The 21,624-nt window shown below is 36.0% G+C and overlaps 2 protein-coding genes across 9 annotated transcripts; both read right to left on the bottom strand.

Annotated features, from left to right (window-relative positions):
- Nucleotides 1-354: 354 nt before the first annotated feature.
- LOC112293437 (uncharacterized) lies at nucleotides 355-6,264 on the bottom strand. Of its 8 annotated transcripts, XR_016506918.1 has the most exons (5): nucleotides 5,814-6,104; nucleotides 2,709-4,908; nucleotides 1,623-1,767; nucleotides 1,238-1,427; nucleotides 355-1,060 (listed from the first exon to the last, which is right to left on the bottom strand). XR_016506918.1 is itself a non-coding variant. In XM_024542823.3 (3 exons), exons 2-3 carry the CDS (start codon nucleotides 4,801-4,803, stop codon nucleotides 1,691-1,693), a joined length of 2,172 nt encoding a protein of 723 aa, XP_024398591.1. In that variant the 5' UTR covers nucleotides 4,804-4,908; nucleotides 5,814-6,104; the 3' UTR covers nucleotides 355-1,690. The 8 variants fall into 8 exon arrangements, 3 of the variants coding, with proteins under 3 accessions (XP_024398591.1, XP_024398589.1, XP_090112849.1); XR_016506917.1 differs by lacking the exon at nucleotides 1,238-1,427 and having other exon boundaries at nucleotides 1,916-4,908; nucleotides 5,814-6,264; XR_016506921.1 differs by lacking the exon at nucleotides 1,238-1,427 and having other exon boundaries at nucleotides 1,623-2,485.
- Nucleotides 6,265-20,283: 14,019 nt separating this feature from the next.
- On the bottom strand, nucleotides 20,284-21,518 carry LOC112293774 (protein translation factor SUI1 homolog). The gene is made up of 2 exons (XM_024543595.3): nucleotides 21,172-21,518; nucleotides 20,284-20,886 (listed from the first exon to the last, which is right to left on the bottom strand). The coding sequence occupies exons 1-2, from the start codon at nucleotides 21,209-21,211 to the stop codon at nucleotides 20,576-20,578; spliced, it is 351 nt and encodes a 116-aa protein (XP_024399363.1). The 5' UTR covers nucleotides 21,212-21,518; the 3' UTR covers nucleotides 20,284-20,575.
- Between the last annotated feature and the right edge of the window lie 106 nt (nucleotides 21,519-21,624).

The raw sequence follows: 21,624 nt of genomic DNA, 5'->3' as shown, positions 1-21,624 counted from the left end.
GTGGCTTTTACAAGTCCTTAAATTTAATATAATTTTTTTAATATAAAGATTTAACAAATGATTATTTAGCTAGAACTATCAATAGCTAACATTATATTTTTGACTATTTTCTTGACAGTAATAGTTATCAAGAGCAGTAGAAAATAACTAGTGTGAAATCCAAAGAAGCTACAGGAGGGATTAACAACAAACTGTCTGGTTTTTTCATGACATTACCGTAACTGGACCGCAAAGCATAGCTTAGGCTCCAAAAAATCTATGATTTTTTACGTAGGCTTCGTCGGGCCTTAGCCCTCCCTCTCAGCGAAGCCGGAAAAAGGGCCGAGTCTCGCTCTGAAGTGTGAATATTGTGACTTATTGAGACTCAAACCAGCTCTTTATTTGCAAATCGCACGGAAATACTTGTGTGTGGATATAACAAACCAGTGGGCCGTCAGCAAAGGAGCAAGGCAACTGCACTTTCTCTTGCGTAGCAATGGTCTAAACATGTTAAAAAATGTTTCGATGGAGGCGTCGAAGTAGAGTCCATAATTAATGAACACAATGGGTGGTGGAGGAGTAATCTCAATAGAGCGGTAGAGCTGGTGCTTGAACATGCACAGGTACTACTTAGTAAACCACCAAGTGAACCGTCTGTTCTTCTTTGCGGGTCCAATAGAGATATCGATCGAAGAACTGGTGCTGACCAGCTCCCTCGGCACTTTATGCAGCTTGAGATTGCCGGCTTCTTCCTTGATGGTGATGCTCTTGTAGTCGCAGAGATCGTCAGAGTTGAGTACCACATTCGGCGGTCCATCGTTATCGACAACCCTCAGGGTGTACTCGCAGTACGTCGCGTTACAATCGGCTCTGATGTTGATCTTCTTGCCTGCCTCGACCGTAGCCATATCCGAGACACGGCAACCACTGCCTACTTGCAGCTTTATCGCCTGGTTCGTCCCGTTGGCGATATCCGTAGATGTCATTGCAGAGACGTAGTGCAAAGCGGCGTTGAAACCCTCTGATTACCGACTTCGAGGCCTCCCCTGAAGGCGCTTCGAATAGAACCGAAGAGAATACACTGTCGAGAAAGAAATCGGTCTGTTAGTGCTACAAAAAGGAATAACGAAGCTGCAACCAAGCTGGTAGAAATACAAATTCAATGCAGAATCACACCTTAGCAGAAGGGAAACAACTGCAACTGCATCAAATGAACATGAGGTGCTTGATATCTAAGCCTTTTAAGTCCCTCAATTACCGACTGATAAAAATATGGTAAACTGAACGGAGATGAATAATCTGCTGTTAAAAGTGGCAGCCACTATGTGGTTGCGCTGAAAGTATACTCATCTCCGACCAACTCGTTGAAATAGTATAAGCACATCACCGATGTTCACCGAAGCTTCACTACCAATAAGCCTACGGCTTCTTTCGTATCAAAACATGCCCTGTTTGTTAGTATTAGCAAATGACAAAGTAACATTAGACAGCGCTGTAAGTGGAGGCTTTCAAAACGGCTAGAAACGTCCAATTTGGTGTATACCTTTTCAATCTTCACTACCTGACATAGTTTTTAAAGCAATGATGCAATGGTAGAAAATCCTTGCCGGTTCTACACAAGAGAAATGAGGCTGGGAATTCACCTCCACAGTAATATTGTCAGCATCGAAGTAGAGCTCCTCTTCAGCTTTCTGCGAGGATTAAAAGCCCCTCATACTGCTCGACAGAATGAGTGGAATGGCCGGCAACGCTCAGGGTTTAGAATGGTTCCATTTGCTCCCCAAGATTCTGCGAGGTTAGAGAAGCTTAATTGGTACCATTCGATCACAATCTCGCGCGTTGAGATCCATGGAAAATTCATGAGGCATTGCTGCTGCATGCGTTACAAATTTGCAGCAGATGTATCGAAAACACAGATATAGGCGTCGGTGGCTACCCTGTGAACAGGCTACACGATGAGAAATTTGTCGAAGTATCACATACAAGTCCAGGGAGGGATTTCCGTGGCTAACATTGCAGCGTAAGTGTGGTGAAGTGCGAACGTCTGTAGACTGAAAAGAGTTTAAACATCCATCAACTTGGGCTCGGGAACCGTAACCCGTTCGACACGGGCATTGAAACGAGAAAAACTCTGCTACGGACTATTACCTTGTTAATTAAGAAGCCTGGGACTACCATGAAATCTACGCTTGCTATATAATCACTCGACTGATCACCGTCATCATCGGACTCGGACTCCTGGAAAATAACCGACTCCATGAACCTCTCAACAAATTGTTCGGATTGTGGAACACGAAAAATCCGAACTACGGGATTAAACGAAAAAGCAAGTTTGTGGACTTTCCACACACTCATCGCAAGCTTAACAAACGTTGTTCCGAGTGTGTCAGCGACCTGAGAGGTGGAGCCATCTTCAGAGGTAGACTGCTCAAAGGCACGGAACATAATTTCGTTAACCATGCTTTCGACCTCGGGAATGGCCGCACTCAGGTTAGCCAGCTTCAGCCTACAAAATTTGGTGAAAAGGTTGTCTCCCATAAGCACATGTTTCTCCGCATAGTCCATGGAGCACAAATGTTTGTACTGACGGAAATTTTCCATCCTCTGTTCCTCCATGTCCAGAAATCCTGGTGTGCTATCTTGCAACTCAAAGCATTCATTCTCGAAGCCTTGGAACAATAACTTGCAAGTGATCGCCTCCAAAACGTACTTCAAGGGAGCTGCCTTACCAATCGATTGGGAGCGAACAAAGTCGTTGCGAGCCACTGCCATGCCATCTATCTTGCCCTGATCCATCGCCTTCGTCAGAAGCCTTGCGAAGTTTCCGGCTACTTCGTGCACGCGTTGGACAGCCTTATCGAGAAGATAGGGAGTGGCCTGTGTTTCCAGAAATGAATCTCCTCCGTGGTACTCCTTAGGTGGTGGTAGAAACTCCACGCTTCCTGAATCCCTCTTCAATAGTTGTATTTGGTTTTTTAGGTCATCTATTTCTCGCATCAATTCTGACGTCGAATCCTTTGCCTCCGATTCACTCGAATCCACTTGTGCTTTCAAACTAAAGTATTCCGCTTCAAACTCTCGCTCCTCCTGGTCGCCATAGCTACTTATTGCTGTTGCATTTGCGGCCATCGCAGTTGTAAGAGATTTGTTTATGTGACGAAGATCTTGCGCTTCCTGCTCTAATATCTCAAATTGAGCATTTCTCTGCTTTAAATCTTGCTCTAATTTCTGAATTAACAACTGTCTATGCTCCAAATGTTCGAGCTCAACACGCAATCGACTTCGGAGATTTTGCATCTCCATGTCGTTGGTTCGCAATTTCAATTGTAGAGTTGACATTTGGTGTTTGAGCTCTTCTATGCGCTTTGAAGATGCTTCTACCTGGTTAGTCAACTGTTTTCTGTTGGCCTCCAATTTATCAATTGTTGTTCTCAATTCAACATGCGAGAGCTTCGTGTCGACCTGGCCTCCAGAGTCTGCTTCTCTTGCTCTTGTCTCCTCCTGCATGGCTATATTACTCTTCAATTCTTGGTTCTCCCGGCTGAGCTCTTGCAAAGTACTTGTCAAGTCCCGGTTCTCCCCGCTACGCTCTTGCAAAGAACTTTTCAATTCCTGGTTCTCATCTTTAAGCTTCTGCAAAGAACTTTTCAATTCCTGGTACTCATCTTTAAGCTTCTGCAAAGAACTCTTCAATACATGGTTCTCATCTATAAGCTTTTGCGAAGTACTCTTGAACTCCTGGTTCTCACGTCTAAACACTACTAATAGACTTTTCGATTCAAGACATTCACGTTTAAGCTGTTCCACATCATTTTTCAGCTTCCTGCACTCAGCATCTTTCATTTCTAGAGCTGCATCTTTTTTTGCCAAAACAACGGTATTGTCCAACAGGTTCTGTCGAAGCTGTGAAGCATCTTCCGCCTCCTTTTTCATCTTTATTATTTGAAACTCAAGTTCTAATTTGAAATGCTCGCGATCTTTCAAGACCTTGGAAAAGTCGTTCTCCCGAAGCTTAACCCGATTTTTCAAAATTTCGATCTCTTTTCTAAGTCTTATAACCTCCGTCTCGTTGACCCTAGCCTCATGCACAGCAGGTTTGTAACTGATGTCATCACCGAATTTCCGAACGTGACTACCGACGTTTCCGTGATGGTAACCATTAGCACCGTCGGCAGTATTTCGACTTTGAGGGTCCATGGATGGAGCATAAGACGAATGACTAGTGGAGTGCCTAAATTCAGGTTCTTTGTCATGTGGCGAAGGTCTGGAAAATTCCGGACCAGTGCCGCCAGCAGAAGGACTGTCTCTTGTGGCTGTGTTTGAATGCCCGCCGAGACCTACAAAATTCAACACAAAGTTCGGGAACCAACTTAGGAGTCCCACCGGTTGATGTGGTGATCTTTCTTCATCGCGTAAGCCTACACGAGCATCTCTGGGGTCATTTCCTGGGTTATAAACCATCGAACCCAAATTCGAGAAGCCATACCCTAGATCATCTCCCCATGTACGATTATTTGTGGTATCATGCGCATCTTTAGGGTCCTTTCTTGGGGTATAATCCATCGAACCAAACTTCGGGTAGCCATACCCTCGGTCATCTCCCTGTGTGCGGTTACTCGTCGTAGCATATGCATCTCTAGGGCTATTTCTTGAGCTAGGATCCAACCAACCCATCTTCGAGCTGCTATGCTCTTGGCCATCTCCCCATGTACGGTTTCTTGAGGAATCATACGCTCCTCGCTCAGGTCCCCACGCAGGCCATCCTGTGGGGCCATACGTCTCTCTATAAGGAACCTGTGGGTATCCATTCCGTTCATGTGCCATTCTACGAATTGATGACAACCTGATTTATCAATGTAGAACCAGCACATTCTGTATCTTCCAACACCTGGAATTTTGACACCTTGCCGATGGAATCACCCTAGCGCACTGAAACAGTAAACAGTACACTTCGAACAATGAGAGGGTTACAACCAAACGCAAGAAAGAGATCAAACATGTTCGGTGCAGAGGTCAACTCAACAGACTTTCGTCAAGCAAAACCAGACGCTAAAACAAGAAAGTTGCATCCAACGGCAGCGGAGATAAAAAGAACCTCCCCGAAAACTACCAACGGCTCACTGCACTGTAAGACCACCTCAAGGTACCACGAGTATAAAACTGATGCGATCGTGATCTGAAGCCAATGTAAATACTGAGACGGCTCTGGAGGAAATCTTTTTAAATCAAAATCTCTTCTAGCACCACAAAACCCTTTAAGAACAAACCCCTTCATAGGAGTGTAGAATTCCTAACCAGGTCCCGAATCTAGTTCATCCTGTAGTAATCATCCAACATAAACCCAGTGAAACAAAACGTCTGAGAAAACTTTCAAAAATCAAAATGATTCTCTGAGAAGCTGCCAGAATTTGAAGGGTACCCTCCCAGATGCCTCTCATCCACAACAGGAAAGAGGATCCTCACTACGCCATCAGAGGCAACTTTCACTGAACTTACACGAGGATTACACGCCCCATCTTCAAAGCCAGGAGCAGCTACTCTCCACGATCCATGAAATCTCAGAGTTATTTGTTGATGAAACCCTAGAAGTCGCTTTACATACACAAGAAGAAGCTCTCTGCAACAATTGAAACGCAACAGCATGCAGCTGCTCGTTCGGAGAGAGTGCAATGAGGTTCTAGACATCCTGTGCGCTAAACAAAAACGCCCACTAGCGATCTCGACACAAGCAGTTGAGCAAGGCAACCGCAACGACGCTTAAATATCTCGTCTGGCTGAAGGAGAACAGAAATAAACAAAGAAGTTAATAATAAAAAAAACGGGCGGTGAAATACCCAGGGCGGAGGAATTCAATCATCGTCACCACTGATCCGCGAGCCAAAGAATGGAACGCTCCAGGAGCACTGGACTGCCCCCAACACTTCAACTCCGACGATCCCATCTGCCAGGAAGCCGCACTCTAAACCTCGAACTCCGGCTAGAGAGTATCACTTCCAACTCCTCAAAATCCATGAAGTAAAAACCATCAAAACGAAAAACGAGTGCTCGATTTTGGACAAGTTAACTCATGAAAGGTCGGACAAGTGATCAATGTCGTTTTAAGGATCTTCACCCACACTGCATCAGCGCAGGTGTGGGATTGAGCTTGTAACGAGAGATTGTAGATTAGCGACGAGAGCGCTCTGCCGACAGACAACGAGAAACTACCCCGTAATTCTCGATCACCACGCTCCTCCTCCGCAAAAGGGGAGAAACCAACGGACCAGGATTCACAAAGCCTGGTACACAGTGACAAAAGCATGGGACTGTGGTCGAGTTCAAGGCTAAGGAAGAAAACAAAAACATATATTTATATATATTCTTCGCATCGGAGGGTGTGCAGTTGCGGACACGCTCATCGAGAAATCCATCACACCAGGAAAACATTGGCACCATCCTTCCTTTTCATAATGAATGAATGACTGAATGATAGGTGGGTCAAGTGAGCGAGTGATCGTGCCAGAAAAATTCAGGTTGCTGCTGCGACCTTGATTGCCCCCTCGCGAATCGGTACCGCGAATCGGAACCGCTGCTACGCCTCTCCTGCGACGATCTATCTCCGTGTTGATTGTGCGAAGCTTCGAGGACCTGGGTCACAGAGTGGGTGGATTGTACGGGAGGGAGCCTCACGCCCATCTTGCTCATCTGTCGTCTGACGTGGCTTGCCTGCAGAATGGGGAGGGAAATGTTGAATATATTTATTTATTTATTTATTTACAGACAGACATACATACATACATACATACATACATATTCACTTTAGTTAGGAGAATATTATTTGGAGATTTATTTTGTATAGTATACTAGTCTCTTGTATAGAATACTACCTATTAAGTATTAACTTTACACCAAGAGTTGTGACTATTGGTGTCACTCTTATACACACAATATATTGTGTAATATTAATCATATTAATACATGTAATTGCCTTCAAAGCTTCAAATGCTACTTCATATTCTTTGGTATCAAAGCATTAGAAATATTTGATCCCTAAAAAACTATAAGAATAGATGAATGTTTCAATCTAAAAAAGAATTGCTGAAATTACAAAAAAAGATTATAATGATAACAATAAAACAATCTACTATATGAAGAAAGGTTGATGAAGAGTTTGAAGTTCTTCAAACCATAAAAAGCAATTCTAAATTTGAAAATGGCAACAAATAAACCATAAATAAAGATAAAATTGAATTGATTAAGAATAAATTTAAAAATAATTCCAATTCAACTTTAAATTAAGAATATTGAAGGTGACACAATATCAAGGACATGAATCTTGAAGAAAGAAATCCTCAATACACTCTTGTGTCATTAAAAACAACTAAAAAGTCACTCAAAGATGATATAATATTGAGCTAGAATGGCTATTGCTAAAAATAAGAAGACTAAAAAGTCTTGAAACAAGACTAAAGACTAGAAAAGCATTAACAAGAGTGAAGAAGGCTTCACTTTTGCCTCCATATACTCTTAACTAGGAGCTATGTAGCAATATCCTATAGGATCTCCAAAACATGTTGACTTTGCAAGACACATATCTTAATTTGCAAGACAAGTTTTCAATGTGTGCGCCACAAAGTTAGCTTGTTCCTCAAGCTACTAACATGTGATTAACTTGTTGATGAAGTTTCTAACCTACTAATTAAGTACAAACACATGTAAAATCAAAACAATACCTATAAAACATTGAGAGTCTCTTCTAAACTTGTAATACTAAACACGTTGTATCTTACCATCTATTCAAAGAAAGACGTGTCATTTTTGACGATCTTCATCTTGATTACATTGTCTTAAAGCTTCTAACAATCACAATGTCTTATTTAAAAAGTCAGCAAGTAAAAGTTCTTGAGTTGAATCTACTAATTGTTGGTTTTCTATCTCTTTAGCATCACAAATATATAGAAGCTATAAAGAAGGATAGAAAATTAAATATTATCTTCCTTGGATCTTATTTTTTTTTATAGCAAAGATTTTTTATTCTTCATCTTGGTTTTGATGGATATCATCAATAAAAAGCCTCAACTTTCTTTGTTGTATTTGCAAGATTTTTTGCTTGCTCTCATGTATATTCATAGATATCATATTTGTGCTAATGAACAAGCTATTTCAACCTATTTTGGTACTGCCTTGAATCTAAGACTTCTTCCACCTTGAACTCTTCATTATTATCCACTTCTATAAATCAATACAATATAAAATTGGTAAAAAGTAAATCCTTTTTTTAAAGCATTTAATGATGCTTTGGCTTCTTTATTCCACTAAAGTTTGTCTTTATAAGTCAAATATATAAGGAGAGCTGCAACTTAAGAAAAATTCTTAATAAAGATCTAATAGTAATTGGCAAAGCTCAAAAAGTATTGCACATGTCTTAATGTTCTTAGAATCTTCCAATCCATGATGATCTGGATCTTCTTCGTATCTATCATAAATCCTTTGTTGGAAATGATGTAACCTAGAAAGTCAACTTGAGTAGTATGGAATAAACACTTTTCTAATTTGGCATATAATCCTATATCTCTAAGTTTTTGTAACACACAACAAACATAAATTTCATGCTCTTCTGTGTTCTTAGAGTATAAAAAGATATCGTCCAAATAATTGATAACAAAATCATCAAAAACCTCACAAAAGACATCATTCATTAGATGTTGAAAAATAGTTGGTACATTTGTGAGTCCAAAAGTCATGACATTATATTCAAAATATCCATACCCAGTTCAAAATATAGTTTTTTATTTCTTTCTTTTTTTAATTCATATCAAATTATATATTCTTTATAGATATATTTTTGTATAAATCTTTCCTTGATTGACTTGATTAAGAAGTCTTAAAATCAAAGATAGAGTATACATATTCTTAATAAAGATCTTGTTGAATCCTTCATAGTCCACATATATCTGCAAAGATCCATCTTTTTTCTTCACAAATAAGATAGGAGCTCTGATTGGAGATTTTGAATGGCATATAAAATTCTTAGCCAAGTTCTCATAAATACATTTCTTCAGTGCAGCCAACTTGTTATGGGATAGGCTAAAGATTTCAGCATGTATGAAAGCTCTTGTACCTACTAATAAGGGTTTGGTTGTACCAAATTTATGTATTTTTATTAATCAAATGGAATTTTGGATTACACTATCAAAAAAATTAAGATTATGAAAAATCCAATTTATTTGAAGATTATACTTTTTAAATTAAGATAATCTTAAAATAACTAGATTAGATAGAAATCTAATTATATTAAATATTATTATATTATTATGATCTTTAATTACTACATCTAAAGGAATAGTTTCATATATAACATCTCTAGAAGATAACAAATGACCATCTATAATTTCTATATATACATCTTAAGTTTTTTTTATTAACAATATTTCTTATTTTTTACAAAATCTTTGTCTACATAACAAGCTAGGACTTCTGAATCTAACAAAGCTAAGACTTTGTGATTTTTTGGTCCTAAATAAACTTCTATTATAAAATAAGGTGAAAGTTTTGAAGAAAGAATAAGATATTTACTAAGAATTAGGTAAGATTTCAATCGCACAGTCCCTATTGCAGCTAAAAAAACTTGTTTTTGAACATATTATCTTCTTTGGCAACTACGCTTCTCATTTTGTGGTTGTGTTATTTTTTTAGACAATATTGAGTAGTGTGTTTAGCTTTTTCATAATATAAGCATAAGACTTATTGTTGTTATGAAATCTTTTTCTATTCTTTGAGGAATTTAAAGTATATCATATCAATTTGCATTGATTTTGGCCTGGATGAATAAGTTTTTGAAAACTTGGGAGCTACCATCATTATTTTGCTTATTCTTCTCCAACCAAGTCTTTATTCTTGACATCTTTAAAATAATCAATTTTTGCATGTAATGGCTTAATATCAAGGACATGAATCTCGAAGAAAGAGAATCCTCAATACTCTTCTATCATTGAAGAGAACTAAAAAGTCACTCAAAAGGTGATGTAATATTAACTAGAATGACTATTACTAAAAATAAAAAGACTAGAAAGTCTTAAAAAGAGACTAAGTCTAGAAAGGCGTTGACAAGAGTGAAGAAGGCTTCACACTTGCTTCTATATATACTATCTAACTAAGAACTACGTGGCGATGTCCTATAGAACCTTCAACATGTGTTGACTTTGTTAGCCATATGTCTTATCTTATAAGGCAAGTTATTTATGTATGCGCCATATAGTTGGCATGTTCCACAAGCTACTACACGGAGATAACTTGCTCTACAAGCTACCAATACATGGTTAGCTTTTTGGCCAAGTTTCTAACCTACAAACACATCTAAAGTCAAAATTACATCTATCAAGCTTCTAGGAAGTTTTTCTAGAAGACTTTATGAAATTTTTTTATATTTATTTATTTCTACTTAATCATATAAATAACTATTGAAGTAAATGTATATGTCCGTGACATTACCCTCCCTTGCAGAGACAAGTTCCATGAGGAGCAGTCTTCATATGTTGAGGAAGTCCAAGATGCAACGAATTGTATTTGCTACATACTCTGATCTTTGCTCTTTTTGAAGATGGTTGATATGTCCTCTTAACCATCTATAGTATCTCATACCAAGTCAAGAAGACCACCTTGTTATTTGGTCATTGTTGAGGCCTTCATAACTTCCTTCAAATAAAACATTTGGAATATTGTCAAGAGTTGTTCTTATCTTTAATAAAATCACTAAACTTCGAGAGTCTTTTCCAAAGTTGTAATATCAAACATGTTGTATCTTGCCATCTATTATAGGAAGGACATGTCATTCTTGAGAATCTTCATCTCAATTTTGTCATCTTGAAGGTTGTGACAATCGTAATTTCTTATCTGGTAAATCCGCACATGAAAGCTCTTGAGTTGAATCTACTGGTTGTTGGTGCTCCATCTCATCACAAATACACAGAAACTACAATGAAAGATAGAAGGTAGAATGTTATTTTCCTTTGATCTTGTTTTTTTTATAGCAAAGGTTTGTTATTCTTCATCTTGGTTTTGATGGATGTCGTTGATGAAAGACTTCAACTTTCTTTGCTACATTTGCAAGATTCTTTGATGGCTCCCATGTGCATTGACTAATATCATATCCATGCCAATAAACAAGATATTCCAACCTATTTCGGTGCCACTTTGAATCTAAGAATTCTTCCACCTCAAATTCTTGGTTATTATCTACTTCTATAGGAGGAGGTGGCATTTATCTTCTTTCCAAGATATTCATTGTCTTATACGGCTTCAAAAGAGACATGTAAAATATAGGGTGGATTTTCATTAACTCCAGTAGATGTAATCGATGGCCAACAGAATTGATTTGTTCACAAATAGGAAAAGGTCCCAACTTATAATAATCTAATTTATCATAAAGATGAGTAGTCTTGATATTACAACGATGTAACCATATCTTGTCACCTATATTATATTGTGGTTGCTCCTTGCGATAGGCATCCGCGTTGGTCTCTTGTCATTCTTGAGCATCTTTTAATTGTATCTTCATTGTTGTATATAGCTCTAACAAGTGATTTGCTAAATCTTCTGCCAGAAGATTATCAACTTTTGAAAAGTCAAAAGTATGAATACGTGGATGATAACCATAATTGGCAAAGAAAGTTGTTTGTTGAGTGGAAGAATGTATTGAATTATTATATGCAAACTCTGCCAATGATAAAAGAGTTGTGCAATCATCTTGATGTCAGTTGATGGTACATCTCAAATACTCCTCCAGAACTTTATTTATCCATTCCGTTTGTCCATCAATTTGAGGATGTAAAGCTGAAGAAAGCTTTATATCCACCTTTAGAATCTTGAATAAGGTTCTCCAAAATCTTAATAGAAATTGAGTCCCCCTATTTGATATAATATCCTTTGGCAATCCATGATAGCGATAGATATTGTCAATGAAAAGCTTAGTTGTTTCTTCACCTGTGATAGATTTTGTATATGGTATAAAATGTGCCATCTTGGTGAAATGATCTACTATCACGAATATAGAGTCATAAGAACCTAAAATTAAAAGATCTGTGATGAAATCCATAGAAACAGAAGACCATGGTTGTTCTGGAATAGATAACGGCTGAAGAAGTCCGTAAGGTCGATAACGAGGAGTTTTTGATCTTGAGCAAATATCATAAGATTGTACAAAATCTTTAACTACCTTCTATATTTTCAGCCACAAAAAATCCTTGGATATTAGTTCCAAAATTTATTGTATCCAAAATATTATGCTGCTAGAAAGTCATGAAGAGCTTGAAGAATACGTAATCAAGCTTCACCTTTTGGAACATATAGGCGTCCTTCAAAATATAGTAGTTTGTTCTTAAATTCAAACTTGGAAGTATCATGGGACTTAGAGGAAGTATCCTTAATATCCTGAACAAGAAGATCAAAAGACATGCTTAATTGAATTTGCTTCACAAATGTTGAATCAATAGTCAATGTTGATTTTATAGCTTGAAGATGAAAATGCTCAAGCTTCAAGAAAATTGATCTTTGTTGATCAAAAGATACATCTTCTTCTTTTGGTGCAAGATAAGAACGTCTAGAAAGAGCATTCGATAGACCTTGTTATTTTTCGAGTTAATAAGTGACCTTGAAATTGAATCTAAATAAAAACATACTCCAACGGACTTGACGATTATTCAAGACATGTGTTGACATGAAGTACTTGAGGTTCTTATGGTTTGTATATACGATAACTGGACTTGAAGTGCCTTTTAGATAATGAAGCCATTCTTGAAATGAATCCACGATTACAAGGAGCTCTTTATCATGGATCTCATAATTAATCGTAGTTTCTAAAAATTTCCTTGAATAGAAAGCTATTGGGTGGAGTTTGTCATCTATTCACAGCACCTATAACAAAATCAGACGTATCTGTTTCTATAAAAAATACCTTGGAGAAGTCAATGCAATATAAGATTGGTGAAAAAATAAACTCCTTCTTTAAATCATCAAATAATATTTTTGCTTCTTTATTCTACTCAAGTTTGTCTCTACAAGTCAAATGTGTAAGTGGAGTTGCAACTTGAAAAAAAAAAAATCTTAATGAAGATTTGATAGTAATAAGCAAAGCTCAAAAAGCATTGCACATCTCGTATTGTTCTTGGAATCTTCCAATCTATGATAGTTTGAACCTTCTTGGGATCTATCATAGGGCATTTGTTGGAAATGATGTATCTTAAAAAGTCAACTTGAATAGTGTGGAATATATGCTTTTTTAACTTGGCATATAATCTTGTATCTCTAAGTTTCTGTAATACACGACGAACATGAAGCTCATATTCTTCTGTGTTCTTAGATTAGATTAGAATGTCATCTAAATAACAAACAACAAAATCATCTAAAAACTCACAAAAATCATCATTCATAAGATGTTGAAAAGTAGCCGGTGCATTTGTGAGTCCAAAAGGCATGACATTATATTCAAAATGTCCATACCTAGTTCAAAAAGCAGTCTTCCATTCATCTCTTTTTTTTATACGAATTAAGTTGTATGCTCCTCGTAGATCTATTTTGGTATAGATCTTTGTTTGATTGAATTGATCAAGAAGTCTTGAAATCAAAGGCAAAGGATACCTATTTTTGATGGTAATCTTGTTGAGTCCTCGATAATCCACACACATTCGCAAAGATCCATCTTTCTTCTTCACAAATAAGATAGGAGCCTCGATTGGAGATTTAGAATGGCGTATGAAGTTTTTTGCCAAATTTTCATCAATGTACTCTTTTAATGCAACCAATTCATTTTGCGATAAGCTATAGATTGGTCCAAATGGTAGTTGAGCTTGTTCTTGTAGATCAATTGAACAATCATAAGTTTGATGCTCGGGGACAATATCTGCATTCTTTTTTTTCAAAAATATCTTCTAATTCTTGATATTGGTTAGGAATACCACTCGATATTGTTTTACTATTAGAAATGGGTGTAGCATATATAGCAAAAGATGATCATTCTTTTGCAGCATGCATGAAATCTTTTGCACCTACTAGTAAAGATTTGGACGTATTGGACTTACGTACTTCTACTTTACTAACGCAATCTTAAATTATATTAACAAGAAAGTTAAGATTACGAGAAATCCAATCTATTTGAAGGTTATATTTTTCTAGCCATGATAATCTTAAAATAATTGGATTAGAGAGAGATTTTATTACATTAAATACTACTATGTTGTTATGATCTTTAATTGCTACATCTAAAGGAATAGTTTCATAGGTAACATTTCCAGAAGACAACAAACAACCATCTATGACTTCTACATGTACAGATTTAACTTTCTTCACTAAAGATATTTTTTGATTTTTGATAAAATCTTCATCTATAAAACATGTTGAGGCTCCTAAATCTAACAAGGTAAAGACTTTGTGATTATTAGGTCATAAATATACTTCTATTATAAAATAAGGTGACGGATCTGAGAAAAAGATAGGACCTTTATTAGGTATCGCACATGATTCCAGCCGCAAGGTCCCTATTGTAGCTAAAGAAACTCGTTTTTTGATACGTTATCTTCTTTGGTAATTATTTTCTTCATTTTGTAATTGCATTGCTTCTTTAGATAATATTGAGTTGTGTGCTTAGCTTCTCCACAATATAAAGATAACTCCTCTTGGCAATGTTGAGACTTTTCTTACTTCGTGAGAGGTTTTAAATGTATCATATCAATTTGCATTGGTTATGGCTTTGATGAATATGTTTCAAAAAACTTGGGAGCTACCGCCATTACTTTACTTGTTTCTCTCCAACCAAATCTTTATTCTTGATGCCTTTCAAATAAACAATTGTCACATGCAATGGCTTGAATAATAAATTATTTCAAAGATTCTACTTTTGGCATTATTAATAACAAATCTTTGATGCTATCCTTCAACCCATATCAAAATTGGTTGATAAGTGCTTTGTCATTTTAGTCCATGTTGTAAACAAGGTTTTGAAATTTGATACCATATATAGTCACTGATCGTGATCTTTGCCGTAAGGATAAAAGCTTGGTCTTTGCTACTCGTTTTCAATCACTTTCTCCGAATGTGGACATAAATACTTCTAGGAATGAGTTCAAATCATAAAGGAGTCGTGAATCTTTTTCCATTAAAGGTGCAAATTAAGAAAGAGCACTTCTTGATAGTAGTATGCCTATGAATCCGATTTAAGTAAATCCATTAGGATATTGGAAAAGGTGCAACCTTAAATAGAGCTTGAATTGTTGCAAAAATCCTTAAAATTTTGATCTTTTTCCATCAAACTTCTCATGCATACTAATCCTTATCCATGTCATACTTGTAGAAGCAAAACTCCTTGGATTTGGTTGTGACGTTGATCTACTTGCTTCTTTCAACTACACAACTTTTTGCCACAGACTCTGAACTTCTTCCATAGGCGTAGGCATAGTACTTCCATGATTCACATTGAAAATATGTGAGATTTTCACTCTTAGAGTATTGACAAGCTCATGAAGATCTGCCATGGTTGCAAATCTATTCTCACTTTTGTTAAGAGCAGCATCTATTATATTTCCTTCCATAGACAACTCAAACAAATTCAAAAGTTAAATTAGAAGAGGGTAATCCGCAACCTCTAAAAATAAATCCCACAAAGAAGGATAATCCACTTTATTTAAAGAAAAGATCAATGTTAAAAAATAAGATTTTTTGTTTAAAGGTGGGTAGTCCACAACCTTCAAAATACAACAATAGAAGTGGAGTAATCTACTCACTTCTAAAATAAGATAGAAATAATATATTAACACTCTTATCAAACTATTAAGGACATGAATCTCGAAGAAAGAGAATCCTCAATACACTCTTCTATCATTGAAGAAAATTAGAAAGTCCCTCAAAATCTAATGTAATATTAACTAAAATGACTATTGCCAAAAATAAGAAGACTAAAAAGTCTTGAAACAAGTCTAATACTTGAAAGGCATTGACAAGAGTGAAGAAGGCTTCACTCTTGCTTCTATATATACTATCTAACTAAGAGCTATGTAGTGATGTCCTATAGGACCTCCTACATGTGTTGACTTTGCTAGCCACATGTCTTATCTTGCAAGGCAAGTTATCTATCTATGTGCCACGTAGTTGGCTTGTTCTACAAGCTACCATATGGAGATAACTTATTCTATAAGCTACCAATACATGGTTAGTTTTTTGGCCAAGTTTCTAACCTACAAACACATCTAAAGTCAAAACCACATCTATACAGCTTCTAGGAAGCTTCTCTATAAGACTTTATGAAATTTTTCTATATTTATCTACTTCTACTTAATCATATAAGTAACTACTGAGGTAAATATATATGTCCGTGACACTTAAGCAATTAATTGTTCTAAAGATTTTGCCTTTGGTGTTGTATGTAATAAATCTTTGAAATTATCCTTTAATTCATATCAAAATTGTTTGATAAGGGCTTTGTCATTCCAGTCCACATCGCAAGCAAGGTTTTAAAATTCAACAATATATATAGTGGATGATTGTGATTCTTATCATAAAAATAAGAACTTGGTTTCTGCTACTCTTTTTTGATCACTTTCTTTGAATTTTATTGTAAATACTTCTAGACTTCAAATCAAATCATAAAAGAGTCGTAAATCTTTTTTCATTAAAGGTACAAACCAAGAAAGAGCACTTTTTGATAAAAGTATGCCTATCAATTCGACTTGAATAAATCTATCAAAGTATTAGAAGAGATGCAACTTTAGATAGAGCTTGATTTGTTGTAAAAATCCTTGAAATTTTGATTTTGTTCCATCAAACTTCTCAAGCATATTAATCCTTGTTTTCATCGTACTTGTAGAAGCAAAACTTCTTAGAATTGGTTGCAAAGTTGATCTACTTACTTCTTTCAAGTGCATAACTTCTTATCGCAAACTATGAACTTCTTCCATAGGCGTAGGCATAGTACTTCCATGATTCACTTTAGAAATACATGAAATTTTTACTTTTAGAGTATTGACAAGCTCATGAAGATTTGCAATAATTGCAAATCTATTCTCGCTTCTGTTGAGAATAGCATCCATAACCTTTCCTTTCATAGACAACTCAAATGAATTCAAAAAGTTAAATTAGAGGAGATAATTTGCAACCTCTAGTATCTAATAAAAAAATTCCTCAAAGAGGGATAAATTACTCTTTTAAGAAAATATCAGTATTAAAAAACATGATTTTTTATTTAAAGGTGGATAGTCCACAACATCTATAATACAACAATAAAAATGGGATAATCCATTCACTTCTAAAACAAGGCAAAAACAGTAAGTTAGCACTCTCTTCAAATTGTAAAGGACATGAATCATGACAAAAGAAATCTTCAATATACTCTTGTATCATTAAAAAGAACTAAAAAGTCACTCAAAGATAATATAATATTGAACTAGAATGGCTATTGCTAAAAACAAAAAAACTACAAAGTCTTGAAACAAGACTAAAGACTAGAAAGGCATTGACAAGAGTGAAGAAGGCTTAACTCTTGCCTCCATATACTCTTAACTAGAAGCTATGTGGCGATGTCCTATAGGACCTCTAAAATATATTGACTTTGTAAGATACATATCTTAACTTGCAAGGCAAGTTTTTAATATGTGCACCACATAATTAGCTTGTTCCGCAAGCTACCAATATGTGATTAACTTGTTGATAAAGTCTTAAGCTACCAATTAACTACAAATACATGTAAAATCAAAACATCAACTATGAAGCTTTTAAAAAGCTACTCTAAAATGTACTATAAAATTAATCTATTTCACTTCTTTGGATGTAGAAGCTTGAAAAAGTGGTTGCATCACAAGTTGAAGTACTCCAAGTCTTGCATCACTATAAAATCTTATAAAAAAATTCTTAATTTTAGAAATTCTACAAAATAAAGTATTGAGTGTGTTCATAATATCTAACTTGGACTCAAAAGACTCAACCATACTGACATTTTTACATCTAGGCATGGTGAAAGAATAAGAAGTTTTTAAACAATACCAATTTAGAAGTAGATACTTTGCAATCTCTAAAGCTTTTAAATGTCTTCAAGAAAAAGGATAATTCACTTTCAATCAAGAAGGGTCAAGCTCTAGTATTAATAAGGAGGTAGTCTAGATAAATTGTCACAAATATATTATACAAGAGACCAAACAAGAAATTGAGCAGAAGAATTTCAACAAGAAAGCTAGCAAGAATTTGATTAAACCAAATCAATACAAAATCAATACCAAGAAAGGTGAACTAAAACTCCAAGAGATATGTTGTTGAGATTGAAAATCCCCTAAATCTCAATTTTAATATATATCATGTATTAGAGAGTTTCTTGAAAAAATCCTCTATTGTTTAAAGATAAAGCAACCTTAAAAAGCTTCTTGAGAAGTTTTCATGTTGTTTAAAGATGAAGCAACTCTAAGAACCTTCTTAGAGAACTTCCTTAATCTTCCTAGAACTTTTTAGAATTTGGTGAAATATTCTAATAATCTTTTAAAACTTTTTTAAAATATTTTTAAAATCTTCTACTAGAATATTTTAAGAATATTTTTAAACTTTTTATAACCTAATAGAACATTTTTATTGGATATCCATAATACAAACAATAAAAAAGAAGCAACAAGAAAACACAAATTAATTGAAGAAATCACATACCTTCTTAGAATTGAAGAAGCAGTGGAAGAACTATAAGAGAGCTCTTCAACATCACAACACCAAAAAGAAGATTGAAACACAACATTTTTTATACATCCATTTTTAAAATAGATGAACTTTTTCTATGGATGAAATTTAATTTGACGATGAAGATTAATATCCTAATAGAAGTATTGGAAAAATAATTTTGTATAATACATTAGTCTCTTATTACTATATACATCTAACAAAAGATTCTAAAAATATTTTTAGAATACTATATTATATTCTATAATATTTTATAATATTTTAAGGATATTCTTAGAATATTCTAGTAAATTTTAAAAAGTTCTAAGAAGATTAAGGAAGTTGTTTGAGAAGTTTCTTGTGATTGCTTCATCTTCAAGCAATATGGAAACTTCTTGAAAAGCTTCCTAATATCTAGTATATATTAGGATAAAAGCTAAAGAAATCCTTAGTCTTTTGTTAATACATTTCTTGGAGTTCTAACTTATCACTTTGGTGTTAATTTTGTACTTATCTGATTTAATCAATTTCTTGTTAGTTTTTTTTATTTGTTATAAATTTTATCTATTATTTATTTATAAATATTTATTCAAAAAATAAAATATTATACTTGCATTTCTAACTTATATTTTAATTATATGCAATCTTTATAATTCTTATAAAATTCAACTACAGTATATTATGATTGAAATAGAAGAGCAAAGTAAAAGAAATAGCTAAATTTAAAATCAATAGAAAAATAGTCTCTGAGTGTGTGTATATATATATATATATTAGATGTTTTGTGTCTTAGCACAAATGCAAAGCTAGTAAGAAGCCTGATCTTTTTCTTATTCCCTTTTAGAATGTCCAAGTGAAATGTGAAGTTTCACTTCAAATTTGGGATAGTAATATAATATTGATTATTAATAAATATATACATTAAACACCATAAATTTGATGTCACCCTGTCTTTTGCACATTGGAATGTTGCATGAGAACACATTACATATTTTGCTTCTCTTAGTGTTACCATCCAATGCTATACTTAGAAGAATCAGCATACTGCACACACAACTGTTTAACTTTAAAACTACGTAATATATAGTAAGCATTAGATTTATTACAAGATGTATCCACGCAAATTCACTTCCAAGGGCTGGCAATTATTCAAGGATCAAGTATAATGTACTACTCTCTTGTGTTAATGATTGTAATATCCTATATGAAAAACAAACACGCTCTATCTAATGAACTCATCGATCTCTTCTATCTCACTTCCCTCTGGTTTCAACTTGAACAAATGGTGAAATGGTATGTGAATTGTTACGAAAGTCGGCACTTCATAGCAATGTTACGAAATCAAATCGATGGATTTCAGCAACAGCCGTAGGCTAACACATTACATCAACTTGAAATAATTTGCTGATGTCGAACAAGAGCCACTCACCTCGGCAACGTAGAGTGATGCTAAGATCTCGTGGGAGTCAGAATTCGAACCACGTGTTTGGGTTTCTAACTGGGAACGTAAGAATCACATCATAATCTATATCGCTTCCGGATAGGTGGGTACAAGTGAAACGGAGAACATCGTCAACTACGTCAGTGATGATAAATGTCCTCAAACGTAATAAGAGCGGCATACAAGGGTAGGAGGTAGTCCACAAATAACCAAATATATGATTTATTACCATGTATAATCGCCATTAAGCTCGACAAGAGGCACTAACCCCACACATAGAACAGATTCACTGCAACTGAAAAACTAGAACTTCTACCGTTAGGAACGATCTTGTGCGCAAGTATCTACTGTGCCAGTGTCAACAATAAACACGCATCTGTCCTCCCTTTCAAGGTCGACCATGAAATGGTAAAATAAATACGTTACTACCACGGGGGTGCCTTCTCAGGCATTTATTCAGTGTTCTATAACGACTGCTGGTGAAGCCATGCCACGAGCTTAGAAGCCGTGAATCTTGATGAGATCCTTCTTCACAATTCCTGCTTGAACGAGAAAGTTCGAGACATTCTTCCGCTGGTCACCCTGGAGCTGGATGACCTGACCCAATTCAGGGTCTTGGACAACAACACCGTTACAACAGAACTCTTTTTTCAGGTCCTTCAGAATCTTGTTGTAGTTGAATTCCTTCTTCAATCCCTGAACGGTTGTTAAGCTCTTTCGTCCATTCCTTTGCTGCACTCTAACATGCACATATCCACTTCCTTTCGAACCTACTCCACTATCCTCAACATCTGCTTCCGCAAATGGATCTGCACAAATTCGAAGGGCAGAAAGTCAGAAAACCGACAACAAAGCTCCACAGCTAACCCAAACAAAAACCCAGTTACCACTAAATCCCTTAACTATTCTTCAAAAGTACGTTGATCCCTACGAGGACTAACAACTAGAGATTTTATCCATAAAACCACAAATAAGAAACAACCACCTCTTCTGAGACAGAAAACGTAGCACCAAAACGACGGTAAAAAATCCTCTTCAGTCGACAGATGCCACCGCCATAACGAGGACCAAAATAAGGGGGGAAATGAACGTACCAAAAGAGGCCGGAATAACCGTTTCCGACAAGTCCAACATGAACCCCGACGTGACGAACTGCCTCTGCACCGGATCTGAAGACGTGACGAGCGTCGCAAGCACGAGCGGAACCCTAATCGCAAACTCCCACAAGAAAACGAAGTAAAACAGAGGGAGGAAAACTTTAAGAGAACGAGGAAAAACTGGAAACAGATCGACGCACCAAAAACAAGAGCAACAATCACACACAACAACACTGGAATACGCACAGTGCACCCTGACGAGGGTATATATACACGATACGAGCAGGCAAAGGGGCGGCGATGAGGGCGCGTCAAGAGGCGACACGGTCCTGCAAGTGTGGCGTGGGATGTAGGGCAAGTCCTCTCTGAACACCACCGGCACACTTTGTAGGGATTCACGACCACGGGCCGGGCGGACCGACGCCACCCGTGCCACGTTTCTGGAACCCT

The sequence above is a fragment of the Physcomitrium patens genome, chromosome 16 (assembly GCF_059467195.1).
Source record: "Physcomitrium patens ecotype Gransden chromosome 16, ASM5946719v1, whole genome shotgun sequence".
NCBI classification, from domain to species: Eukaryota; Viridiplantae; Streptophyta; class Bryopsida; order Funariales; family Funariaceae; genus Physcomitrium; species Physcomitrium patens.
Note: the sequence above shows the minus strand (reverse complement) of the source record. Positions and strands in the feature narration are given on the sequence as shown.

Excerpts from the sequence above, each read along its gene's own strand:
- LOC112293774 (XM_024543595.3), bottom strand. The coding sequence starts at position 21,211 with ATGTTGGACTTGTCGGAAACGGTTATTCCGGCCTCTTTTG. Across the intron at positions 20,887-21,171 it reads GGTTATTCCGGCCTCTTTTG|ATCCATTTGCGGAAGCAGAT; the intron begins GTACGTTCATTT and ends GAATTTGTGCAG.
- LOC112293437 (XM_024542821.3), bottom strand. The coding sequence starts at position 4,803 with ATGGCACATGAACGGAATGGATACCCACAGGTTCCTTATAGAGAGACG.